We start from the raw sequence: 27,373 nt of genomic DNA, 5'->3' as shown, positions 1-27,373 counted from the left end.
ATGCCTAAATAAGTAAAGCACTGCGTCACCTAAGTAAGGCGATCTGCATATTACTCGATATTTAATGTTGGTAGATGAGATAAATGAAATGGAGAGGTGGAAGGTGGGTTCTACTTTAATAGACCATTCTAAGCTTTTTCAAGCATATTTATATTCAATAATCATTGTTACACAGAAACGTAATTCCATGCTCATTACACAATGGCCTCTCTCAAATAGTGTTTTTGCCCTGTCCTTACAACCACACCAATTGTCAGTGCCCACAGGCAAAAACTACATCAAAGGTTACTTACATGTGCATAAACATTTAGCATATTATGCTCGACACCATAAAGTCGATTTATATAGACCTACTGAATTCAGCAACAGCTTGATTTCACGCCACTTGATTATTTTAGGCTGGTACTACTTTATTGTACCGCCAGTCTGTGGAATGCGCGGAAGGACATTTCCAAGTTACACGGCACTTGGATTTTTTCAGCATGTATGTGTTCTCCAAGGACGATACTAAGTAAACATCTCGCTACAATTCTAACCACTTTCTCTACAAGAACTAACTAGCCTACTTCAATGCAATTGGGCCTCTTTAGAAACATTTACATGAAGCAAGTCCAAGTAAAAGAAGATAGTGTTGGCTTTGTAGGATGGGCTTCTTCATTTTGCCTGCCCCGAAGCCCCCTCCTTTCTCTTCCCTACTCTTTCATTGCCCTTGCGGTATGCTGAAACGCGCGAGCGGTGTCCCTTCCCTTCCATCGACTCGCGCATTCATTGTCGGCGAGTGAGAACTTGTCTGTAAAACCAACAGAAAAATACTTCAGAGTGTGCAGAGCACTGGGATATAAGAAAATGTAGCCTATTAACGACCAATAAACGTTTAGTTTCAAGTGGCCTATTTTAAGCCCCTCATTTAACTACTAGACTACTAACCACTAAATGGAATGACATTTGTGTGTGTGTGTGTGTGTGTGTGTGTGTGTGTGTGTGTGTGTGTGTGTGTGAATAATTAATATACCCCCAAAATAAATCAAGTTTCTAATTCAATGAAACCTTCACACCTCCAATTTATTTTATAATCTTTTTATTTTTTATCTGACTGCAGGTTTAGCCTACTGTCTCCAGAAAGGCCTGATGGTGATCAACAATGTAACAGTAATATCATGCGTGATTAACAATGTAACAGTAATATCAGACGTGATCAACAATGTCATCATAAACTTATTAATTACAATGTAGCGACAATGTAACTTCTCTGTGACATTGCCAGTGTTCCACCGACTAAGCCGTATCTCGAGCACCATCTAGCGTCAGGCAAAGAAAACATTCGATATTCAACATGGCGGCGCCCATCAGGACGTTGTGTTGTGCAGGTGGGAAAGGTTATTTGCTGTTTCTTAAATGTACTGTACTTAAAACCCTTGTTAGTGGTCCTATATTTCTGATATTGATACTGATTGGTTTACTTATTCAAGGGTGTCTGTTAGATGCTTACTTGTTTGCTCATCAATTACATTTGTATTAGCCACGTTAGCTTCTAAGTAACGTTATGTCCCTGACAGCCAAACAGATCTCCATTCAGTACATGCTATGACCCAGTCAAAGTGTATTTTTAATTCGAAAAGATTCCCGTCTGTTGACAGTCACACGTTTCGAACGAAGTGTTTTTTTTATAGTCTTCGTATAGTTCTTTTATAGAATATGATTGTCGATGTGTCTGTAGCTGCTCAAAGACCTCATGACAGTCAGGCTCGCTAAATGAATTTAATTTATAATAGCCCAAATATTTTTCTTTCAGTTGTAAGGCTCTCCAGCCGTTCTTTTACCTCGACGTGTGGAGCACAGGCAGGAATCAAATGGAGGACAGAGTACGTTTAATGAACATCATCTGTACTGACAACAACTGTCAAGTCAAAATCTCTCTCTCTATGCACACACACACACACACACACACACACACACAGTTGAAATACCACATCTAGCTTAGTGTATTTTTTTGCTGACTGCTATTAATGCTAGGACTGTGTGTTATGTATTTCTAACACTTCTACCTGGCTTTGTCCACAGAAATGGTTTGGGTCGTAGTGGATCAGAGTATGGACCCTTGACAGATCTCCCTGACTGGTCCTTTGCAGGCAAGTTTATAGATAGGAGTGTTACTATTCTAATAAGTGTGTGTGTGTGTATGTACACACGTTTGTCTGGGTATGGTTGTGTTTTGTTATTGCAGTTCATGCTCATGTGGATCTTATCTCATATTGTGTGTGTGTTCTTTAAAAAAAAATAAAAAAAAATTGTTACGGTTGTTCGACACAGACGGCCGGCCTGCACCCCTACTGAAAGGACAGTTGAGGAGAAGGCAGGAGAGGGAGGCGTTGGCTGTGAGTATCTTCTCCTCTATTGTCAATTATTCTTTTGAATAAAACCTCAGCTTTAATCATTCTTTATATAACCTCATGTTGGATTATTTTCCATATTACTTACATATCCATACCATGTCAGCAAAATCTGCAACTGAGAAATCTGTCCTTTTGATGTGACACCTTCATAAATTTCTTCTCCTTTTTCTCCCCCTTCCTTCTTTTCTTTCTCTTTTCTCTCCTCTTGCTCTCTCCGCCTCAGAGACGTGTGGTGAGCTTAAACCTAGAGGTGGATACGGGGATGGATCAGTGGAGGGAGAGACAGGAAGGAGACAGAAAAATGAAGGAGCGTAAAAAATCTCTTCTGCTCAAACCTAAAGGGAACCTTTACATGAAGAATAAGAAATAAAGAATGTTATCATGGAATATTGATGTCATGCTCCATGCTGTTTCCATCAGCAGCCTGTATGACACTGTGGACCGTCTAATGGAATACTATTGGTCAATGGCTTACTGTAGCCTTACATTCACGTTTGTAATTACTTTGCCTCCTTCGATTATAAGAAAATTAACTCAATGTGTATCCAGGCAAGTTGTGTCGTCTATTTAGGTTTGGGCTACAATGTACAGTAAATGTGTGTGTTTGATGTATTATTCAAACAAGTGTAATAATCAAAATATTGTCAATTATTTGAATAATAAATAAAGCTATTTTCTTTATTGCTTGTGGCAACAACATCTGTTTAAAAAAAGAAATGTGGTTGTGTAATTCAACTACTTTCATTCAGGACCCCCTCGAAAACAAAAATGATGCATCTCAAGGGGTTTAATCCTGTTACCAAAATTTCAAATAAATACATAGATTTTCATCTGATAACATGGGCATTGTGAGATTCATAACTTTTTTCAAACATGCTACCAGATGTCACTTATTCCCCACTAGAATGCAGCATTTCACCAGTTTGGCTGAATATCAGTGCTCAGCCGCCATTTTGTGTCCTGGTTGGCTCCAGAGGGAGTGCTGTGGGGGCCATGAATTGAGGGTTTTACCAAACAGAAAAGTAGCACTGATTGGGCAGCAGGATGTACTTATATGTATGGATATTGTTTGTCTTTTACTGCATGATTAAGCAACATGAAAATATGGATATTTGATAGTGCTCTCTTTCTTGTGTCTTAATTGCACATTATGGTGTGGATCAGTCTCTTCATGGGGTGCTGTTTCATAGTGTAATATCAGAATTTAGTTTATTGTTTCTGAGCACCCCCCATACCACACACGTACAGAGGAAACGTGTGTTTTGTGGCAGAGAAGTTGCCTCGCTGCTCCCTGTTGTCTGGAAAGATGATTAACAGAATGTAACCATGGGGACAGAAGTTTGACCATCTCTGAGCTGATCCCACAGGCATGCTCCTATGTCAGCCTCTCTCTGTAGTTATACAAGACAAATGAAAGGTGCAAGGACTTGATGCAAGGTCTAGTTCACATTTATTTCAGACATTATAATGAAAGTATTTTATTGACATTTTAATTAATGACTTGAATGACTGTTTGGGGGTTCCAGAGCACTACTTTCTTAATCTGCTGTTGTTCAGAATAGCAATAGCAATTTGTCCATTAAATCCAATGAAACTGTACATTTGTAAAGTCAGCTGTAATCTAGTGTGACTTTGAATAACAGTCGATATTTACAAAGTAAGGTACTCAGATGTCCAGTCCCCCCCCTCTCCCCTCTCTCTCTCTCTCTCTCTCTCTCTCTCTCTCTCTCCCTCTCTCTCTATTCCGCTCTTATTCTCCCATCTCTCTCTCTGTCTCTCTCTCTCTCAGGCCTTCTTGCCGATCTCAGCAAAGCCCCACTGTAATTAGGGCTCCTAGCCGCTGAATTGCAGATTCTTTTCTATGGAGATGAAGGTTTTTTCCTCCCTCCTTTTCATGGGGTTGAGGACCAGACTGGACCAAGGTCTGCTTCACTGTAGAGCTGACTTTTTGTTTTGTCAAAGGGTTGGTGAGGAGAGCATGTATACTGTGTGTAAGAAACATTGATATATGATATAACATTGGTATAATATTATATATATATATATAATATATATATTGTGTATATATATATATATATAAAATAAGTGTGTGTCCTGTATTCCTGTGATCAAGTGTTGACTAGTTTCTGTCAGGCTAATCTCCTCAAGTGAGACTTGTAGAGCCTCAGAACAATGTTGGATCTACTGTAACATCACACACAACAGAAGTGAAACTCCTATTTCCTCTTTATCCTGCGATCACATTTCCAACTTACTGTATGTATTTCTCCCCAACACTCCTCTGCTCCCCCACTACCTCAGCTTCTCTCTCCTCCCCTCCTCATGTTGTTTTGGTTTTTAGGAAATGAGAACCAGATGTTGCTTATTGTGCAGAAGTCACCGAGGGGGAGAGGAGGGAGGGGGAGTGGGTGAGGTCAGTTTGTTAGCACAGAGGTAAGAGGAAAGAGAGGATGAAGGGAGAGACCAGGGAGGAGGAGGAGAAGAGAGAAGGTCAGTAGGTTCTCATCCCTCTGATGTGGTTGGGTCGTTTTTACTGTTGCCTTTTGCCCACAGGCCTGCGATGAAGCAGGGAGGTTTCCTGACGGATATGACTGATCCAGGGTGAGAGAGGCTGGGTAGTGTTTAGGTAGGGGTTGGGGTTTGTGGAGGGCCTGAATCAGCAACTTGCTTGGGTGTCACTTCCTGACCAGTGGATGGCAAGTTACATGAAATCAGACTTAGGTTCAGAGCTCTTAGTTTCTCAGTCTTGTACTCTTGTCCTGACTGGATATGTTTGTTATTTTGGAATTATCAAATTATTGTTGTATTTTGTTTATCAAACAAATGGGATGAACAGATACTCTGGCACTCGACTCAGATGAAAAGAATGCTTTTCTCACTCCACACTCACACACGCATATATGACTGCTTGCATAGACGTGTGTGCCTTAAAGAGAGAGAAAGAAAGAATGTTTGAGGCAGTGTGCGAGTGTGTGTGTGTGTGTGCGTGTTAGTGAGCGAGATACATTAGAGTGTGCCACAATGTAGGTTACCCAAACACAGTCCCAGGTTGAATTTCGAGCAGCTGTCCTGGCTACTTCCTGCTTGGCAGGAGTATGAGTGCTGAGGTCCGGTCATGGGCGGCCCCAAACACATCAACATGGCTGCCTGCTCTCCCATCTCTAACCATCTCTGATCTGCTCCTCTTATTCTCATTTTGGATGTACGTGCACTTCAGTGTAAGTTAGTGAACTCTCTCTTTGAAATACACAGGCCGCCTTACTTAGTTTTTTGTATTGTTTTGCTAGCTTGGTCTCCCATTTCACCGCAGAGTTCAGATACAGCACAGGTATTTGTTCTGTTCATCCCACAGACTCCTCCTTCTCTCATCTGTCCATCTCACATTCTCTGTGAATAGCGGAATGGAAATTTGAATGGGAAGATAAATGGGTCAAAATTGTTGTACTGCATGGGAGAGATCCACTGAGTTTGAGACAAAATCGCAATACCAGGTGACATGGATGGGGAGAGAGTGGGCCAGGAGAGGAGAGTAGATGAACAGATGTGTGGAAAAAATATAAAAAAAGGGGGGATGGAAAGAGGCTATACCCATACAAGTGAAGTAGAGTTATGAAAAAAATGTAATGGAGGGAAATTATTACATTTCATGAGGCTCAGGAATTTCTATCAGATGGCTTCCACACCAAGCTAGCGCCTGAGGAATATGTTTGCTTGAAAGTAGCTCATAAACCACAGGTCTAGGATCAGATTACCCTATACCCCAATTCTGACCTTAACCATTAGGGAGGTGAACAAATATCTGACCCTGTATCGTAACTGGTGAGGGGGAATGTAAAGAGTTAAAGGATGTGGAGAGAAGAGAGAGGATGGGGGGAATGGGAGGAGAGGAAAGAGCAGAGAGAGAAAACAGAGCAGAGATACTTGTGGTGAGTGGAGTGGTTTGAGTTAGAGGCCTCATAAAAAGCACAATTCTGCAGTGGGTGAGGAAATAAGGGTGAGAGAGGGGGAGGTATGGCAGCCAGTTGAGGCTGTTTTTTAGTTAGGATTGTTGAGGGGAAAAATCCTCTAAAACCTAAAAAATAATTCAAGCTTTACTGGACACCTCTGTCTCTCTCTCTGTCTCTTTCTCTCTCTCTCTCTCTCTCTCTCTCTCTCTCTCTCTCACACACACACACACACTCACACACCCACACACACACACACACACACACACACACACACACACACACACACACACACACACACACACACACACACACACATACACACACACATCTCCTGCTGGGCAGGGCTGGAGGTTCAGATGTTTTAAGAATTCCAGATGTAGTTAACAGAACCCAGTTGGAATACTGCTCTGAAAGTGATCATTCCATCACTTTTTCCACCTCTCTCCTGGACATCTGGACATATGACTTTGGCCATATCCAAAACAACCTCCCAGCTACAACCAGACTCCATCCTCTCTCTACGCATGCATACAGTATTGCTGCTCCAGATGAGCTGAAGAAAACCATACAGTTAGAATGAGTTCTAATTATGAATTCTAATTCTATGCTGAAAACAAAGGCTTGTAAACAATATTAAATGGAATGTACAAAATCAGTTGTTCATCTAATTCTGTTGCTCACTTAGCATTCTTTATTTGAAAAGAAATGGGCAGATCCATCCAGTCAGACAGTGGGATTGCATTGGTGGCAAGCCCTTCTTTCCCATCGGGTTTTGTGTTGTGTGGATCACTTTCAAAAAGCATAGAGGAAAGAGTATGACACATTTTAGAAAACACTTTTATTTCATTTTAACTCATGAAATACAAAAAGTGGAAAACAGGCAAAACATCTCATTCCCTTTCATTAATATCATTATCATTATAAATATCATTACCATTATCATTGTTATTACTAAATCAATTCTACTCCATTTTTGATTTGTGTAAAAAACATTATAGTACAGTAAGCACCATCAAAATTGCTCATAAATATTTTCTTTTGTCTTTATTTGCCAACCAAATGGGGTGTGTTTCAAAAAGAAAACCCCCAAACCCCCAAATTCCCTATTACCCAAGTCCACCACCTTAATGTGAAAATGGGAGCCATTTCGATCATTGTCACATTATGCCTCTGTCCAGCAGGACTCGAAATGACAATGTACAAAAACACAATTTATAACTAATACACCTGGAGAACAACAATAATAATAACCATAGTCATAATAACAACAACATTTATAACAATGATAGTAACTAAAACAAAACACGACTTAATAGACAATAGTATTTGGAATTGTACCAGATAATCAAACATTGGACAATCAGCTCTGCTCTATTCTGTAACATTTAAACTAGCTTTTTTTGTGAGCTAAAATAGCTCTTTATCCTTCCAACTCTGACTGCTTACTGAGACGAGGCTCCCTACAGAGAGCGCCTCAGCCATTTGAGATAGTAGTTTACATGTGACGTGGGTTTACAGAGAGACTCCACGAGGAGAGAAAGCCCTTTATAGGATACTAGAATGCATAGGGGCCATCTTGACCTTCTTGGGATCTTCTCTGTCATGGTATCTATTTCTGAGCCCATTTTGTTTCAACCAGGAGGGATGCACTACTGCATATACACAACCACATCACAAGTACCCCCTTAACCCCCATTCAAGGGTAGGGGGAGAGCCCTTCGCAAGCCCTCCACACTCCCCACAAATAGGACCACTAGTATAGTATAAGACCTCTGGGAAGGTTGGGTAAAGAAGTGGTAGGAGAAACAAAGAGAGACATGTTTTTTAGTTTTTGTTCAGGCCTGAATTTCAGAGAAAAACCTAATTGAAACAAAGTATATAGGAGTGAAAATGCTCTATATCAGATAGCAGTTCAGCTGGAGTCGTCAAGTTGGAGAGGAGTGGGGGGGGGGTTTTGGAGGGGGAAAGAGAAGAAGGGATGGAGGGATGGAGGGAGGGACACATGGAGCCATATATGTTCATTTATTGCGGATCAACTTCTACATCGTAGTTTGATCATGATGATCCCTCAGTGTTCCTCTCCTGTATGTGGGTCTAGAATGCAGAGCTGTACATGGAAATAGATAACATACAAATACACATGAGTCTTTCCTGATTCAGACTGTGCCCCTCCCTCGCCTGCTTTCTGCGGTGTGTACAGTACAAACCACTCAAACCCTTCCTTCTTTTTTACCCTGGCATCTAATTCTCTCATCCCCCTTTTCTTCCTCCAGTTCTCACCCTCTCCCTCCCAAACCCTCTTCCACTGCGTTCGGTCCTCTCTCTGTTCTCTCTGTGGCGGTCTGTCTCTAAACCTTGTCCAATAGGGATCTCTGGCAGTAGAGGAGACGTCGGGGCGTGCCGTACTTGCGGAAGAACACCAGCGCTCCGAGCGTGAGGACCACACACACCAGCAGGAGGAGGGGGATCACCACGGCTGCCGCCCCGGCCCCACCCTCATTGTCCTCCACCTCGATGATGATCACTTCCTCGTCCCCGCCCTTCTTAGGCTCCTCCCCTGCGCAGCCCATCCATTCGCTGAGCACAGACTTCGGGTAGCCTGGCTCCACCTTCATATGCTGGTTGTTGAACTTCCAGTACTTGTTGGCTTTGTAGAAGTAGGTGTAAGCTATGGTGGAAGGATAGGAGGGAGGAGAGAGGGATAGAGAGTTTAGATGTGAAAAAAGTAAATACATTAGCTTCAGAGGTTAAACAACATTGAGTTGGCCAACATAAAGCAATGTCATCATCATTATCCTGAAGATTAATTAATTCTCAATTACACTTTGACACATTAACACACACACACAAATAAACATTCAAACATGCAGGGCATCTCTTACTGCTCCATACAGTAGGTAACTGGCCCACTTACATCCTTCCTCACTCATGATGGCAGCTTTGATGTTATCAGGCACACCCTGCCATGTGCTGATGGGTTTGGGGTAGTCTCGGTCCACACTGCGACTCTGCTCGTTGAAGCGGTAATACCTGCCAGACAGGGACAAGAGAGGTCATCCACAGAGACGAGGAGGAGAGAGAGAAAAAGGGAAAGAGCAAGTAGAGGTAAGGGTGAATGCAAGTGAGAGAGAGGAAAGGCAAGAATGCAGGATAGTGAATTCATGTGAGAATTTGGTGCAGGTAGGGATTGAAAGAGAGACAGGACAGGTGAATCAGCTACTCCACTACAGTTAGCAGCCGATGCAAGTCTTTGTTTTTGATGAGAGAAACTGTGGGCATAGGCTATTACTCGTAAGAAATATAGTAACCTACATGTTATTGCATGCAGACTCACTTGGTTCCTCTGAAGTAGTATGTCTGTCCCGTCGGGGTGTAGAAGAGGGCAGCGTCCAGTCTGTCTTTGGGAAGCCCAGTGCCCAGCTCTGTCAGGCTCTTAGGGTAGCTCTGCTCCATAATCGACTCAGTGAACACCCAGTACCTGTCACCTGGAGAGAGAGAGGGCGGTGGGGGGAGAGGGAGGGAGGGGGAGAGAGGGAGAGAGAGAGAGAGGAAGGGAGAGGGAGAGAGAGAGTAGTAATAATGTCAATAACACAATGTTAAATTATCTAAATAAAGTTATTAAAAACTAGCACAACACCTACCCTTAAAGAAGACAAATTTCCCATCATTCCTCTCGTAGGCGGCATTGATGTTGGATGGCAGCCCCTTCCAGAAGTGTCCGATGGGCATGGGGTAGCCCTGCAGCACCTTGTTGTTACGAACCCGCCACAACCACTTATCCTGCATCAACACAGCACACACACAGTTGGGTTAGCTTTTGGGACTTTACATGGTCACACTTCACATTGCTTTTTACAGTCTGCGTGTGTCAGAACTTTTGTGGATATCAACGTGTGTTTCAGTTACATATAACATGGGATTTTCTTTTACATTAAATAGAAAATGTTATTTGACAGGGAATGGTAGATCTCCACATGTTATTGAGTCTAAATGTCAGTGTGTGTGTGTGTGTGTGGGTGTGTCAGTGTATACCAGCATACCTTGAAAACAAACTTCTCTCCTCTGAGGATAGCGATGGTGTCGAAGTGGCCCTCACAGATGTCAGGGCTGTGGGTGGGCTTGTCTGGCTTCGAAGGTCTCGTAGGCCGTGGGGGAGGGGGTGGTGCCCCTGACTTTGTCCCTGGGGAAGAGGATACAGGAGACAGGAGTGAGGAATGCCTCCGACTATGGTATATATCATGATAATATGAACATGCCAAATATACTAACTAAGTCATGTGTTTGTCAACAGGCCCCATCAGCATTCTGGAATTATCTTGAGGAGACAGAGTTTGTGTTTAACATTGCTAGAACATTGCTTCAACATTCCAGGAGATTCCAGGAACATTCCAGGAACATCTGAGAGAGAATCACCATAGATCTGCTGGATACCGCGGCGATCGTCGTCGGGCAGCTCAAAGTTCTCTGTGTCCATCCACTGGTAGAATGGCGCCATAATGGCCGACGGATTGTTAGAGTGTTCTAGACCCAGGGCGTGGCCAAGCTCATGGACAGCCACTAGGAACACGTCATTACCTAGAGAGAGAGAGGGAGAAAGAAAGATAGAGAGAGAGAGAGAGGGTGCATGTGGGAGGAGGGGAGTGAGAGAGATGAATTGGCTGAGCACAGGGACAGTTTGATGAGGGAGTAAAAGTGTCACTAGTCTAGACACACCTTAAAGGTACAGTATAATTCACACTGACAGAATGATGGATGACATTGTACACATTGTAAACACTTTTTGAGGTGTTTATTTTCACTCTCTCCCACTCACTGTCCTTACTGCTCCCTCCTTTGGTTCGGTGCCTTGCTTTCTCTCTCTTTCCCTCTCTCCCCCCTCTCCCCTCCTTCCCCCTCTCTCCCCCCTGTCCCCTCCTTCCCCCTCTCCCGTCTCTTACCCCCCTGGTCGGTGGTGCCAGTGGTCCAGGGTTCGGCCAGGTCAAAGTGCGTGTCGCCCCCTATGCCGTGCCCGGGGAAATACGCGTGCGCCAGGAAGCCCCCCTCGCCATCGAAGGGGGTGCTGTCACCATGGAAACCCTCAGCGAAGAAGAGCATGATGTCGGCGAACTTGTCAACCTTGTCCCTGATGTGGCTGTAGGGGATCTCTCTGAACCTCAGAGTGGTCACGTCCTCCCACACCTTGAAGGCCTTGCGGATGGCCTCGAACGTGCCATACTCGCCCACCTTAGGGCTGTAGTTCTGTATGCTGAGAGAGGAGAAACATGTTAAACATTAGATTATGCTTAGCCTTTGTCAAAGTCAGTTGACTTTCTGCGCTCTTTGGGTTACGAAACTCTGGTTTCATTCCTTGGAGTTAGCAGTATTCTATAGAATGTGCAACAAGACATAGACAGAAGAGAACAAATGCAGAAGGTATAAAAGAGGGCATTTCACACAGAACATGTTAGCTGGCTGCTGATACCTGAAGGTGACCTCTGTTTTGTCCCACTTCAGCCCCTGTACGGCGTAGCGCTTCTTCCTCAGGTTGCTCTTCAGCTCCGAGCCAAACTTGTCTTGAACGCCACAACGTGGCCGCTTCATCGCCCTGGCAACAACAAGAGAGTTTTTATGCTCACCATGTCATAAACGGAATGTGTTTTTCATCTATTTGTCTGTGAGGACATGAGTGAAACTTTTTGAAACTTTTCGTTTTTCAGATGTGCTCGTTTTTCAGATCTACATAGATGTAGCCATCTGTTCTGACATTTTATGATGAGGTTGCTCAGGACTCTGGTGATTTGAGTTAAACTGTATATCAAGCTAGGTGGGTTATATTAACTTTTTGTTGCTTCGGTCAGGTCTCACATCAGGACTCACTCTAGGGTGTTGGTGTCAATGGAGCCAGTGACAGTGAGGCCGTAGAACTTCTGCATGGCTGAGATTGCTGTGGTGATGGACTTGGGGGAGCGGATGGCCTGGGCACGAACATCACCTGGGGGCAGGTAACCATACTGCTGCAGCCATGCCTGAAATGTTACGAGAGAGGTAAAGACATTTAGCCACTGCACATACATATACATATACATGTACATATACATATACATAAACACACATATACACACACACACACACACACACACACACACACACACACACACACACACACACACACATAGAGTACACACTGATTACACACAGAGTACACAGACTACACACACACACACACACACACAGTACACACAGAGTACACACACACACACACACACACACACACACACACACACACACACACACATACAGAGTACACACATACAGAGTACACACTGTACACAGAGCACACAAAAACACAGAAACCAACCCACATAGGGCTAGTTAATGGTTTACCATCCAGTAAAGTGAAAGAGGGAGGATGTGAAGGTAAAGAAATGTGTCTACTGTTACAGTTTTTCTCGACTGCACATTTCTTGAAACAGTATTCAACATTTCATAACAGTTAATACCTTCCCCCACACTGCCCTAAACACCACATTGTTTTTGCAAAATGCACTATAATTCAAAACTTAGAATACACAAAAGCAAATCAGTGCATCAAAATAGTATCCTTTGCCAACTAATGAAAACAAATTTTCATAATGACTCTAAATAGTAACTATACCCATCAATATGCATTGACAACAAAGGTGAAAATAAGTATGAATTTTACTCAGAAAAGCAGAAAAACTTTGTAATATATTGTTTATGGTAGTACTGTGACTGTTACAGAGAATTGATACTATAAATCTAAATGAAATTTAAATTTTCTCTAAAATATTCAGAATCAGGCAGGTTACAACCACAACAACAATTACAAATACAAAAACTGCCAAGAAAATACATTTCCAGTAATCTATTCTCTGCCGTCTGCCAGGCCACATGTTACATTCCTGATGACCTATTTCATTTGTAATTACAGACTTTACGATTGAACTTTTGAGAAAGAGTTACAATGTATGGAGTAGAGATTAACTGTAATGGGAGAAGTAGCTATATGCGGTAAGGAAATGATTCAGTTTTGTTTGTCAACACTTAGATTTTAGTGTCTCATGTAGAGAGTTATGTTAACTGTTTTGCAAAAATGTGCTTTTGCATTTGCATTTTGAAAGCCATGAGAAATGAGAAACTGTTTTGCTGAAAATGTTACTGTTGTGCTCATGTATGCTATTGCTGTGGGCATGTGAACTTCAGTTTCATAAAAACACTGTTAGGTTATGTTTTGATACTACTACCTGCGTGTTTCAGCAGGTGAGAATATGGGTGTGTCTGTTTGCCTACTGGTAGGGCTTGTCTGAACATTTGTCTGAACATGTGTGTGTGTATGTGTGTGTGTGTGTGTGTGTGTGTGTGTGTGTGTGTGTGTGTGTGTGTGTGTGTGTGTGCGCGTGTGTGTGTGTGTTAGAGAGAGAAAGAAAGAGAGAGAGAGGGAGAGAGAAAGAAATGGAATAGAGGAATAGAGTGAAAGAGAGAGAGAGAGGGAGAGAGGGAGAGAGAAAGAAATGGAATAGAGTGAAAGAGAGAGAGAGAGGGAGAGAGAGGGAGAGAGGGAGAGAGAGAGAGGCGCCTGTATATGTGTGTGGGCGGATGGGAGCTCACTCAGTATTCAGTGTTTGCATAAAACGATGCCAAGCTGACTTTGAACCAAAACTGTGTTGTCCTCAGGAACACACTCTCCCTTCCTTACAACAGCACACAGACAGAGAACACTGCTTCTCGAGCTGATGTGAGAGGGACATGTAAAAATCCAGCTTCTTATTGCTAGAGTTACTGCAATGTTATTCTATTTATAAACTCTTAAAAACAATCCACTCCTTGCACGCTCCTCTGCTTATGCTGGGCGCATGAAAGGAAACTCTGACTTTGTTGTGGGGTTGTAAGTAGTAGAGATGGGAGAGCAAAGCCAAATAAGGCACACAATCAAAATACACTGAGCTCATTTCAGTCTTGACTGCCCAGAACTGCATCAGTCACATGGACAACAGGCTGCTAGTACATAGTGTGATGTGAGCTGATAGGAGGAACTGTAGAGCAACAACATTACTATCAATATCTCTGCTTCTTAGTCGGTATAATCATACCTGACCAGAAGAATATGACTATCATTTTGTTCCAGCACTATTTCAAACCACAAGAGCAATCACACAGAGCCCCTGAGAGCACAACAACAGCATCTCCTCTGGAGACCAACTCACTGTTTTATGTGAAAATGTCAAGACATGTTTGTGCGTGTGTGTGTGTTGGTGTGTTGGTGTGTGTGCTGGTGTGTGTGTGTGTGTGCACTTGAGCGTATGTGTGTGTATGTGCTTGTGTTGCCCACACAGACAGACAGTGTCTCCATCTTTACCACAAATTCCTCTATAATCCTCCTAACCCCAAACCTCTCTTTTTCTCTTAAACCCCTGACCCAGTCTGTCTAGGCAATACTAGACACTTCTGTGAGTCAGTACTGGTGTTGCTGAGGTTGGTATATGGCATTTCCCATCCCATTCAGTGCAGGCCTATCGGAGAAAACATTTAATGGTAGAGAAGAGCAGAATTTAAATGAACGAGTGAAAGAGAGGAGTGTAAGAGAGAGTAACAGAGAGGAAATGGAGAGGTAGTAACCTGGGCACAGATATTACCGCACACAGCCACAGAAGACCGGGGGGTGGGCAACGGGAGGCAGAGAACAAGGTTCAGTTATGGAGATGCTGAGTGACATCAGCTCTCTCCTGGCTGAGCTCTACTCAAGTCAATGCTGCCAACCTCCTCTTTCAGCCATTCAATATGGTGCACACACTATCAAGCCCTTTATCATTTTTCCTCTTTCTCTCAGCATACAGAACGCCTCTCTTTTCGTGTGCCTCCGACCTCTGTTTGTGTCTCTCTTTCTCTGTTTGCGTCTGTCTTTATCTTGCACCCTCCAGTTCTCTCTCTCTCCATCTCTCCCTCCCTCGCTCCCTCTGACTGCTCCTTGTGTGTGCTGTGGCTCCAGTGTGGTGACGCGTCTGGCTCTGTAAAAACACTCTCCGCCCCGTCGGATGAAAAGTTTCCCCCATGCTGTGAAGACCCCTGCTCTCTCCCCAGGCCTCACATCTCCCGTAACGACGCCAGCAGTCCCAGCATGCACCTTTGCTCTGGAACTCCCTGCAGCTCCACTCAAAGGTTCTATTTATTAAAACTTTTACACTGCTTATTGTTGGCCTTGAGGTAACTACAAATCCATGTTTGTGCGGTCACAGAGGTAACCTGCCTCAAGACCTGTGCAGTGTGAAGAATGGCATGTGTTCTACAGGAAATGCACAGAAACAGAGACAGGCTGTGTAATTGGCATTCATGAGCAAAATCAATAGACACAATGGTTTTTTATTTGTTTTCTTCTGTAAAACAATCTACAGTGTATCCACATATGTGGTTTGAATTGTGTGCTCAATTGTCAAATTAAATCAACCAATCAATCCTTCAACATGGGAAATGTGCACATTTGCTGTCCAATATCAGCAAAGATGGTTAGCTTCAACTCAGAGGTGCAGAAACAGCCAGAGAGCAGTGGCTGCTGAGCAGTGTAGTCTGGGCAGAGATGTGACTAATGTCCTCACATCACAGGGCACTGAAGTGCCACTGAGCAAGACTCATTTTAAGACTCACTTATGAGACTGAGTGGTGTCGGCCTACATGCTCTAAAGTGTCATCAGCCTTGTATAATAATAAATCATAGGCCTACATTATGCAAAAATTGCTTATATTATTGTGAGAGAACACAGGGATAACTCTATCCCACTTTGCAAAACCTTGTCAGTATAATAATACTATCCAGTCAATTGAGTGTCTGTTTTGACAGGGTGCTGGGTTAAGCTGAGTTTACAACACCCATCAGACAGCCATGTATGCAGTTAGTGGTTGAACCAATGTGTCTATATACGCAGCATACCAGTCTATTCCATAAGAAGGCATTTAGCAAGCAACTCTGCCAAGTTTTCAGATACTGCAGATATCTGAGTTTGAAGCAGTCTGAAAAAGAACAGAAGATCTGGTTTTCTTCAGTAAGGGAAATTTGTGGAAAATAAAACATTCAAAGGAATTTAAGTATGGCACAACAAAGAGAAAAGTGAGAAAAAAGGGGTAAAGATATAAAAACTAAGAGTGGGGAAAATGGGGAGCGAGGGGACAGGAGTAAGCTGAATTTAAATTTGAGGGAGACAGACTGACTCAGTTGTTCCTCTCGGTCTGTGCCAACGGAAAAAACAGAGAATTCTGGTCATGAGCGACTGAGTCTGAGTCTCACATCGCCTTTGCGTGGCGTCTCTGACCCAGTTACCCTGACACCCATGCCATGCTAGGCTAATGAAAGATCTATCAACAGGCCACAATGCAGCAACACCTGAATGTTATGCTAACAACTAATCCGTTAATCCAGTAATAAGGTAATACACTACTCTAATAACACTTCAAGTAGCCAAATAGGTCTACCCATACTGAGTGCTCCTATAAACTATTTGCTGATTATGCACAATATACCACCACATAGCCCACCTGTGCTGTCTGAAAAGATAGCAAGATAGAACAAACAAAGATAGAAACAATGTACCTATTATTTCCTATCTTGTATGAGCTTAAACTGAGAGCAGACTTCCTTCCACTGTTATCCATACAGTTAGCACAGTATCATAGCTTTGCTTTTACCAGGCTTCTTGGCCCAATTTATTATTGTAAGAGACATGTCTGTTAAAAAAGACTGGCAGTTTTAGGACTGAGCTGCAGGGATAGCACTTTCTGTTTTCCAAGCGAAAGACAGACTGATTATTTTTCTGAGCATTTTTAAATGACAGCCAGCAACCTGTAAGAACAGCATGCTACAGCACTATACCAAGGGTTTCTAACATGCTCCAGTGGTAAAACAACAACTAGACTACTCAAGATAAAGAGGGTCCCAGCCCAGATGGGATTTGACCCTGCCCTTGTGATCACGAGACTTGCAGCTCCACCCCAAATGGCTGCTGTTACTGTCTCTGAAAGACCTCAAGGACTTCCAGCCAGAGATGGTTACATGTGTAGCTTGTCTTGTTTTCATTCCTTTCCAGCTACAGAGCCATTTTATGAAAAAAAGACAAGGCATATGTGAATAAAAGCACAAGCTTTTGTTACAATTCCATTTCAACCATTACAACACCAGGAGCAGCCTTGTTGCCGTGTGCATAGCCTATGTGTTTGGCCACTCTAGCCAATCTTCACTGCTGAAGTCAAATTGAGGGTTTGCCCTATCAAACTGGACTCAGACAAAGACGCCAGACTAAATTACTGAAAGGAATGTAACAACAATTCCACTCATATTTGGTTTCTCGGTTTTAATAACCTTTTTTTTTCTCCATAATTTGACATTATTATTTAACGTCCTGTGCTTTCAACCCTATCCATCACTTTCTCTCTCACTTAAAATCTTTCACCCATTTTCCATTCTTCAATCTCTCCCACAAAACAGACATCACTGAGTTGATCATAGGTTACATATACAACACACAGGTGATGTAATCCAGAACCCATAATTAGTGATAATCCCTTCTTCCATCATGCCAGCGAGAGAAGCAGCGTGGGCAATAATTGTCTGCCTGCAGAGGGCACTCATTCTTATGGACATCAAGGTGTTTTTGGGTGGAAGTTACATGAGTTCTGTACCAAGGTCAGTTTTGCTTTCGCCTCATTGTATTTACAGTAGAGGTAAGTGTAAACTGATCCTAGTTCTGTTTTTAGAGCATACATCAATACCAACCCCCATATTGTATTGTGCATGTTTGTGCTTTGGTACAGTGTTACAGACATAGTATTACAAATGATTAGAGTTGACCCTGAAAACAAATATGATGTGTAGAAAAAATATAATTTAGACAAATCTATTGTCTATACAGCTTGCTATCAAATTAGCCTTTATCCCTCAGGGTCACTATCCTGTGGCCTTATAAACTGAAGGTCTGTCTCAGACTGACACAGCTGTGATTGATTGACTATGTCTGGCCTGACTCAGACACCAGCTGCTTGTGGTCACTGACTCAGGACCATGAGTTCCTCAACGCATCCTGTTCCTTAATTAACAACCTCTATACCCCTATATAGGAGCAATGTATAATCACATTGGACATCTTATACATCAATATTTCAATTAAATATCCTTTCAGCAAGGTTGCTCTCCTCACTCAGATGTTTGTTTTGACTACCCACCTTTCACTTGGCCATTGCAATCTACTAGAGGTAAGCTGGAGTGGACAGAGATCTTGGATACTTATGGAAGGATCTGATATACAATTGCCATTGAAAACCAGAGGCACCATACACAGAATAATTTTGAGGGGCCACTGATGACAGCAAAATATGGTGTTTCGGTGAGCTATACTTATTAGTGACCTTCTGTCTCAATGGGCATGATGCCTCTGCCGCTAGTCTGCCCCAGACAGAGCCTTCATGTCCAGTTTGCATTAAGAGAGCACTGTTTCCTCTCCAGTCTCCTGTCTCTACCATAACTCAGTGCAGATGAAAACCATTACCCCCCCCCCCCCCCCCAACACACACACACACACACACACACACACCCCAGATTCTCAGAACAAAGCAGCTGAGTTGAGTTTTTACAACCCTGTACTACCCCTGCCCGCTCCCCCCCTTCTTAGACCACAAAATAAGAGTTTCTATTCATGCTTCTATTCTTTGCAGTTTCAGTTGAAATTGTCATATATGCACCTTTGCTGTTATCCTCAGCTGGTGGGGAGCCCACTTTCACCAACATGAATAACAATGAAGAAAATAGTGCCAAGAATGATAAACCCCAATATCCTCCTCTCAAACAAAAAAAATAGGTTTTGAGTTCATGCATGTCACCCATAATACTGACCTCGGCTCGTACTTCGTTTTCCGATGAGACAACCCCAAGAAACAGTACGCACGACAGCGTCAATAGTTGGATCACATTTTCAAGCCGGGGTAACATTCCTCTATCTGCAAGTTACCCAAAAGAAGGAGAAACGGAGCCCAAACAACTTTTTCGATTGATTTTCCACCGTCCTAACAGTCACAAAATTGGAGGAAATATCTGGGTAAAATGATAATCCTTCAGAATATATAAATATATATATTTAAAAAATAGCCAGAAATAAGGTTATTTGTCCACATGGACACCAGGACACGTTCTTGCACACTGTAGTTTTCTTCGCCAAAAATGTTTGGTACCAAAATGTCAACCAAGGACACATCTACACAAACTCCAGATGTTGGTTGCAATCTCAGTGCTTCATAGTTCCTCTCTCTGTCCTTTGTCTCACCAAGTCCTTTCTTTCCCCTGTCAAGCTATTTTGACATCGCTCTCTGACTTGTGGACGTGGTTGGTCAGTGCACTGAGAAAGAATTCTTTACCAGACGAAAAGGCAGAGAGAGGAGTTCCTCCCTCTCCAGATGTGACGCCAACCCTTTTGTGTGGAATAGTGGTACAACTGCGTCGATCTATGGATCAATGCACCATTGTGCACAAGATCGATAATAAAAGAAAAATGATCAAGATCGTAACAGGACCTGTCATTTAATTGACAGACTTGTTTGGTTTAATAACCTACATTTACAATAATGCATCAACAATTCTACATTATCTTGCTGATAACAATTAAAAAACATAATCAGAATATTAACTTGGTCATGTTATCACACTAGCCGAATGCAAGGTTGTCTGCTGATATGATTCTACAAAACTCTTCTGTGGAATGTGGTGGGATCAGCGTGGGATGCTCCAACACCTGAGGATTGATCCCTACACATAGCCTACCTATTGTGACACCTGGCGGTAAAATATGGTAACAACACAACCATACCCGATAACGACACTATTTTCTATGGAATACTTTTGCGCTATAGAAACTGATATGTGTGCGCAGAGAAGCTAAATAAAATTTAGTGAGAGTTTACTTATTTTTTAAATAAGATTAGTGTGCCGAAAATCACTTGGGTGTATAAGCAAAGTGACAGCCAGAACTCTCGCTCCACCCCTTCGAGTGTTGTCAGTAAACAACACGGAAGTCGCCGGAGTCGGAGAACTGATGTCAACAAGAAAGATTACCGAGAGAGGGTACGCTGCTTGTTTTATTTTGTACAACTATTATATACAAATTATGTATCTGATTATATTGTGTTTGTACAACAGAGTGCTTCGGGCTTTACTTGAATGGTCTTTATGAAGTGGCACGTTCAGGAAAACGTGACAAACGAAAACAGGGAAGTTAATCAGTTAGCATTAGCTTGCTAGCCATAACACAAGGCGAGTGTGAACTGCTCCCTTCCTCTGCTACCCAGATAGGAAACGAAAGTTTGCGGGGGCGAGGATCGGAAGGCCTATAAGTATGACCAAGACAATTTCACCATATCTAGATCGACCTAAACGACCTTAAAAGCCTATTAAATATGTAAACTTGAACAATTTGTATTGTTTAAATTACAAGGATTATTGTTTGCTGGTAAGTCATTTACCTAACGTCATCAGCTACCGAGAAGCGAACGAGGCAGGAAATGGCTGTGTGTTGTAAACACACGGTTCTCGTTAAAACCAGATAACAATAACCTCAACCTTCAACACGGTACTGATTCTGAACCACTCCATATGTTGTCATAGCTATAGCTTGTGTACAAAGGTTGGTGTGTAACCTATCTGCCACATGTTGGTTGAAAATCATGCTGCTCTGTCAAAATGACAAAAAAAAATTGTCTTTCATTTTCTCAGACGCAGTCTTCCTGAATAGGTCATCATCGACGATGGCGCCAATCTGCACAACAGACTGAGCATTTGTCCTTAAATGTTTTAGACTTTTAGATTTCTTTGAAACTTTTACACATTCTTTCATGAGCACCAGCGTATAAAAGGACATCCATAATCACGATGACTGTCTCTTTCAACCTGTATGTCCTCTACATTTGGTGCATAACAGGTAAGTTGATCTATCCATCGATCTATTGGAACATAACATTACATTATGGTACTCTCTGAAATTATTAAAGGTTTGATTCACACTATTGTTTGTAGTTAAACAATGTATTTATTTCTTTATATTCCAAGCAATACCCGTTATTGTTTTATTAATGGGTTTCATCTATCAATTTGCAGCCTACAGCAGCCTGGAGCTGGCCTCCAGTTCTGGTAAGATGACCAAGAATTCCACCCAAAATTCCACTATATTCTATACCTTACTAATTTCTTAGCGCTGTATGGTCACCATTGAAGCAAGTGTGATACTAACAAACTGGTTCTATTACATTTTTGTGACGCTCAAATATTGACACTGCATTAGTTAATTCATAATTGTTCATGCTGGTATTCACACAGTCAGTGTGTAGATGTATTTTGAGAACATTTAAGCTGGAGAAGATCACATTTAACATTCCAACACTGTCTATGCCTCTCTTCCCCAGCCCACTGTGGACGCTCGTCCCAGGTTTTGTCCGCCAGGCAGGGAGAGATTTACAGCTCTGTCTACCACAAGTGGTCATTCCGGCCGTTCAACTGTAGCTGGGTGATCAGAGCGCATGTAGGAGAGCCTGTTGTCATCAGGTAAAACCCACTTGCTTATCCAGTAGGGGCTTATTAAGTAGGGGGCACAGTTTGGAATGTTCACACACCAGTGTTCAATTGAAATGTAATTTATAACTAAATCATTTAGTTTTTTAATTTACTTGACCTACTTTACTTAACCCTAACCCTCATTCTCTTTTAATTCTCTTTTAGTTTTTCCCAGTTCTCTGCACGGTGCAATAAGGAATGGGTCACTGTGACATCATCAAGCAGCGCGCCCATAACCCTCTGTGGTTACATGCTGCCACGGCCAATGGAGTTTTTAGGGGGAAATGTTACAGTGACACACCACTTCTTTCCACATTTTTACCCCGTGTCTGCGTTTCGCCTGAGTTACATCAGAGGTACGGTGCCGTGTATCATATCACTTGCTAATCATCATATGACTGAAAACATTGACACCCTTCTGTAAAATGAAAAATAATTACAATCTAGCTAATAAGAATGTGATCTCTTTTCCCCTCTCTCTCCCCGTCTCTCTCTAGATTCCGGTTCCTGTCCAGTGACAGACTTTGAGTGTTTGGGGGGGCGTTGCCTGCCTCTCTCCTGGCGCTGTAACGGCCAGGTGGAGTGCCTGGGGGAAGGGTTGGGACAAGGCACCGACGAGCAGGACTGTGATGTCGGGGTGGAGGTGTCCAGGGGCAGTCACCCCAGGACCACCACAGAGTCCTACCAGGAGAGGGACAGTGAGCCTGACAGGGCTGCCGAAGAAAACACTGAGCCAAAGAAGGAGAAGGAAAAGGATCGAGAGCCTGTGGATATTAGAGAGCCCCAGCCCCATAGAGTCCCCAGTGTGACGCGAGCCCCCATCGAGTGGCCATGCGGAGGCCTGCTGCAGACCTTCTATGGGACGTTTGCTCCCCCTACCATCAGGGGACCCCCTCTATACTGTGTGTGGACTCTGGACCCCCAGGACTCCAGACCACTCAGGCTGGATCTACAGCAGCTGGAGCTGGGGCCTGGGGACACACTGACCATCGCAGACCATCAAAAAGGCACAGATGAACTCATTAAAATTGTGAGTGTGTGTGTCATCTTTCAGTCACAGGACAGGAAGGAAACAACTACTACTACTACTAAGGAAACCTCATGTGGATAGAATTTTCTGTCTGATGTCTTTTAACGTGAGGTGAATTTTTTTAAATTTCAAAATAAAACAAAATAATTCCTCCCCTCTCTCTCTTCTTCCCTACTGTCTTTGACAGATCACCAGCAAGTCCAATTACAAGGCAGTACAGGTAGAATCCCGGACAGGCCTTCTCTCATTGGTCTATCGCACGCTGCCAGGCTCGGAGGGGCGGGGCTTCAACGCCACTTACAGGGTGGGGGGTTACTGCCTACCATGGGAGGGCAGGTGTGGTGGTCCAGCAGGAGGCTGCTATACCCAGGAGCAGCGATGTGATGGGCACTGGGACTGTCCTGAAACAGGCCATGATGAGCAGGCTTGCAGGGGCTGCCCCAGGGACCAGTTTGCCTGTGGGGGGGCAGGGCAGAGGGCTGTGGCCGCGGGGCACTTCGTGGGCCGCCCTGTTTGTTTCCCTGCTAAGGAGCGCTGTAACTATCAGCTGTACTGTGCAGATGGAAGCGATGAGAGAGACTGCACTATCTGCCAGCCTGGGACCTTCCACTGTGACAGTGACAGGTAGTGTGTGTGTGTGTGTGTGTGTGTGTGTGTGTGTAAGATAGAGGGGTTATATAAGCAACCCATTTGTCTTTGCCACAGGTGTGTCTTTGAGAGCTGGCGCTGTGACGGCCAGAAGGACTGCAAGGACGGAACAGATGAGGTGAAATGCACAGTCACCTTGCCCCGTAAGGTCATCACCGCGGCAACGGTGGGCAGCCTGGTGTGTGGACTGCTCCTGGTCATCGCTATGGGCTGCACCTGCAAGCTCTACTCACTGAGGACCCGAGAATACAGGTAGATACGGCCTCAAACAGAGCTCCTTCATACAAACATTTAGACTGCAGATTCCTCCTCAATTTACATCAACTGATCAAAACAGTGATACAAATACATATGTAGGTAGTAACATCTACTGATCCATCAAAACACACTAAAAGTCAACGAAAGCCTCCCTTTTGCAGCAAGTGTGACCAAAATCAAAGTGGCACTCTTAACCAATATCTCTAGCAAAGAACCTCAATATGTACCAATCATATTTCTGTCTTCCTGCAGCATGTTTGCTCCAATCAGCCGGCAGGAGGCGGAGCTAATCCAGCAGCAGGCCCCTCCCTCCTATGGTCAGCTGATCGCGCAGGGGATCATTCCTCCAGTGGAAGACTTCCCTACAGAGAACCCTAATGAGGTGAGAGTTACATGTAGTCTCAGGTGTACAGTAGCATCGACCCCTTCAATCCTAACCTGAACTACCCAATAGGATGTAAAATGCACAGCAGACCACAGATCAGGGGCAACTACATCCAACCCTCCATATTTCAGTGCAGTTCTCAGACCCCGTGGCTGGAATGGACGTAATTGCTGCCGTCCTGACGTTCAGATTAGCTGACTGAGTTGAGCCTATACATGAGAGTAAGGCTGCAAGTGTGGTCTCATAGATTGAGTTACACAGTCTTACAACAGAGCCTCTTTACTAAGCAGCTTTATCAGCTGGTGAAGACAGCTGCCAGGGGGGGAAGAGGATTAACTAAGACAAAGTGCTCTCTGTCCTCGCAGTTTTGCAGTATCATTGAATGGCTCCCCCAAGGCAGGAATCTTCTGATGTAATCTTATCTTAGTTATTTAATGATGATGATGTTGATGATGATGATAATGATGATAATTACTCATTTCATTTGTATATCACACTTTCAAATAAAGTAAAGATCTCTTCCTTTTCCTCTCTTTCCTCAGTCCTCCTCCCTTTCTCTGAGAGGTATTCTTCAGCTTCTGAGACAGGACACAGCCAACTCGCCACGTCGCCGTCGCCGTCCCCGATTCGTCCGCCGGGCTGTCCGTCGCATGCGTAGGTGGGGCCTAATCCCTAGATCCACCTCCAGGCCTGCTCAGACATCAACCTCTGCCCCACAGCAGACAGAGGCTCTACCTACTGGTGCAGAACCCAGTCTGTCAAGTCCAGCAAGTTCCTCATTGGCTGTGGAAGCTATCAATCTGCCGCTGCCTCAGAAACTAGGCTTACTACCGCAGACAGAGCAGCAGCAGCAGCAACAACAACAACCACCACCACCACCACCACCCTCTTACCCACCACCGCCCCATCTCCCCTCATACCTAGCCTCAGCCCCTGCCACACCCCAGACCCCTCCTGTGGCTGTGCCCCCCAGCAGTCCCTCCCTAGCCTCTTTCTTCCACTCCCTGGGGCGTATCTCTCTATGTAGATCCTCCCCTTCCTCCTCCTCCCACACCTCCCTGCCCCTCTCTGCATCCCCCTCTTTCTCTTCCTCTTCCTCGGAGGATGATGTGCTGCTTATCCCCCTATCTGAGGACACCACCTCAGAGGATGACGTTCCCCTGCTCACCTGAAGCCCCCCTCGCTCCCCGACACTCCCTTCCTAAATTATGACTCAAGCATAGGAGCACTGCAAGGTTCTCTCTGTGCTGGTCTGGTGCCTTTGAATTGCATTGGTTGGTTGGTTTTCCCAACTAAGGAATTTAGTAATCGATGATTTTATGTGACTGAGTGTGAAACCTCCTTGAGATGTGTGTGTGTATGTGTGTCTGTAGGTGTGTATTGGATGTGCACTTATCCCTTGATAGTGAAGAAGGTGAACTTTGCACAGAGAATCTTCCAGACTGTATTATCTAATAGAAGCTACTGTCAAATTAATGATTAAGGGTATTTTAATACACAAAAAAAAAGTTGATGTCTTGGTGTGACTGCATATGTGTGAATGCATGTGCGTTTTAGTATTTGAGGTGTGTCTTGGGCAGCAGTGGGGGCTACAGCAGACACATCTTACCTGACCTGTCACAACAGATATAGTTCTCAAATACTAGAAATGTTATCCCCTATTTAAGTGCCTTTTTGAGGAGCTTCCCGTAGATGATGTAATGAAATCTAAATGATTCCACACATACTGCACACACAGTCTTGTATACACAGTTATGGCACACGTCTTCTCACATAATTACACACTCATAACTGTATTAATGGCTTTTTAAATGGTAACGCATGACAATTCTGCAAGCTGGCAATAATTTTTGGGGACCCTCCTGTCAACGTGTGTGTGTGTGTGTGTGTGTGTGTGTGTGTGTGTGTGTGTGTGTGTGTGTGTGTGTGTGTGTGTGTGTGTGTGTGTGTGTGTGTGTGTGTGTGTGTGTGTGTGTGTGTGTGTGTGTGTGTGTGTGTCAACTCACAAGACAATCCCCACAGTGCCTGAGGTTGTACATGTGTAATATGGCACAGTCAGAGAAGGGCCACTGTCACAAGGGCCTCAACTTGAATTTTAAAACCCCCATGTGAATGAATTGATCCCTCTATTCTACCACACAACTGACAATGAATTAAGCATTTCTTTAGTGTGCCATTTGTATATCATATCTTTCTTTTCTTTTTTTTGCTTTTATTCAGAATTTTACTTTCTCTTTTTTTCTTTAATTGTTTTGTTTATGTGGTTGTACTGAATGTATTCAATTAAATATGGAGTGGTTGGATGACATGTTTTAAACTTTAAAATATAATGAGGTAGGAGAGAGAGAGAGAATGATTTTTATTTGGGTCAATTTCACTGTACATAGACAAAGATGTGGCTGAATCCACAGAGATTAAACAATTTGCACTTTTATTCTGACCCCATGTGTCTTTGTTGTGTGTGTGCGATAAGGTGTGATAGTGTGAGATGAAATGGGGTTGCATGACACCTAATCTTCGGTAATGTGAGGAAAAGTAAAGGGGTGTCTTTGGTAGATGAAAAGAGGATTGTAAGCATTTAAGTGGCATTGTTCTCTATCTCCTGAGAACTCGTCACACCAATGTGACATCAGTTTCTCAAAAGCCCTTTATAATCGCCCATGGTAATTGCTCGTCAGAGGACAGGTAAATTAAATACCAGGGTGTCAAATGAAGCAGGGAGAAGCACAGTCTAGTGCGCAGGGATAAATCACTAGTTAGAACGACAGTGCTATCAGAGATGCGGAGGAAACTATAGAACTACATCGATTCGAATTTTGATGTCGGCACGAGGTTGAGAATACCACTACCAGGTAATCAGAATCACAACTGCGGCTGATAATATTTTTACTCGACTAGATTTGGATAAATAATGTTAATTGAGAAACCTTGTATCTTGTAAATTGTGGTGGTATTTAGCCTACCTGTAAAAGAGAGAGAAGGAGACTTTTTCGAACTGTGATTTGGGCTGACAGTTTGCATTCGTTTGTGGAAAAGACATTACGCACGCATTTCCCTCACTCTTCTCCAGTAAAAAAAAACAGGTCCGACATGCGTTTAATAAAGTGTCATCATCAGCGCTTGCTGCCATATTGTTGG

General features: G+C 43.4%; 3 protein-coding genes across 3 annotated transcripts; 2 read left to right on the top strand and 1 right to left on the bottom strand.

Annotated features, from left to right (window-relative positions):
* The first annotated feature begins 1,327 nt into the window (after positions 1-1,327).
* On the top strand, positions 1,328-3,074 carry mrpl52 (mitochondrial ribosomal protein L52). Its single transcript, XM_083666607.1, has 5 exons — positions 1,328-1,367; positions 1,793-1,862; positions 2,062-2,129; positions 2,311-2,375; positions 2,617-3,074. Exons 1-5 carry the CDS (start codon positions 1,334-1,336, stop codon positions 2,761-2,763), a joined length of 384 nt encoding a protein of 127 aa, XP_083522733.1. The 5' UTR covers positions 1,328-1,333; the 3' UTR covers positions 2,764-3,074.
* Positions 3,075-7,161: 4,087 nt separating this feature from the next.
* mmp14a (matrix metallopeptidase 14a (membrane-inserted)) lies at positions 7,162-19,667 on the bottom strand. Its single transcript, XM_083665172.1, has 10 exons — positions 19,212-19,667; positions 12,197-12,345; positions 11,802-11,924; positions 11,278-11,585; positions 10,754-10,915; positions 10,381-10,520; positions 9,982-10,120; positions 9,675-9,825; positions 9,255-9,370; positions 7,162-9,008 (listed from the first exon to the last, which is right to left on the bottom strand). The coding sequence occupies exons 1-10, from the start codon at positions 19,305-19,307 to the stop codon at positions 8,689-8,691; spliced, it is 1,704 nt and encodes a 567-aa protein (XP_083521298.1). The 5' UTR covers positions 19,308-19,667; the 3' UTR covers positions 7,162-8,688.
* A 717-nt stretch (positions 19,668-20,384) lies between these two features.
* lrp10 (low density lipoprotein receptor-related protein 10) lies at positions 20,385-26,230 on the top strand. Its single transcript, XM_083697492.1, has 10 exons — positions 20,385-20,432; positions 21,081-21,285; positions 21,462-21,494; positions 21,767-21,905; positions 22,080-22,270; positions 22,412-22,944; positions 23,132-23,568; positions 23,650-23,844; positions 24,103-24,232; positions 24,778-26,230. Exons 2-10 carry the CDS (start codon positions 21,237-21,239, stop codon positions 25,405-25,407), a joined length of 2,337 nt encoding a protein of 778 aa, XP_083553618.1. The 5' UTR covers positions 20,385-20,432; positions 21,081-21,236; the 3' UTR covers positions 25,408-26,230.
* The last annotated feature ends 1,143 nt before the right edge of the window (positions 26,231-27,373 follow it).

Source organism: Argentina silus (assembly GCF_951799395.1).
Source record: "Argentina silus genome assembly, chromosome: 1".
In the NCBI taxonomy this organism is placed as follows: Eukaryota; Metazoa; Chordata; class Actinopteri; order Argentiniformes; family Argentinidae; genus Argentina; species Argentina silus.
The sequence above is the reverse complement of the archived record's forward strand: the minus strand, read 5'-3'. Positions and strand labels throughout refer to the sequence as shown.

Bases quoted from the DNA above. Each gene is read 5' to 3' on its own strand.
- mrpl52 (XM_083666607.1), top strand. From the start codon at position 1,334: ATGGCGGCGCCCATCAGGACGTTGTGTTGTGCAG. The intron at 1,368-1,792 runs GTGGGAAAGGTT...TTTTTCTTTCAG, and splicing joins CAGGACGTTGTGTTGTGCAG to TTGTAAGGCTCTCCAGCCGT. The intron at 2,376-2,616 runs GTGAGTATCTTC...TCTCCGCCTCAG, and splicing joins AGGAGAGGGAGGCGTTGGCT to AGACGTGTGGTGAGCTTAAA.
- mmp14a (XM_083665172.1), bottom strand. From the start codon at position 19,307: ATGTTACCCCGGCTTGAAAATGTGATCCAACTATTGACGCTGTCGTGC. The intron at 12,346-19,211 runs GTCAGTATTATG...GTAACATTTCAG, and splicing joins AAAACGAAGTACGAGCCGAG to GCATGGCTGCAGCAGTATGG. The intron at 10,521-10,753 runs GTGATTCTCTCT...CCTCTTCCCCAG, and splicing joins CGGTATCCAGCAGATCTATG to GGACAAAGTCAGGGGCACCA.
- lrp10 (XM_083697492.1), top strand. From the start codon at position 21,237: ATGACTGTCTCTTTCAACCTGTATGTCCTCTACATTTGGTGCATAACA. The intron at 21,286-21,461 runs GTAAGTTGATCT...ATCAATTTGCAG, and splicing joins CTACATTTGGTGCATAACAG to CCTACAGCAGCCTGGAGCTG. The intron at 21,906-22,079 runs GTAAAACCCACT...ATTCTCTTTTAG, and splicing joins GGAGAGCCTGTTGTCATCAG to TTTTTCCCAGTTCTCTGCAC.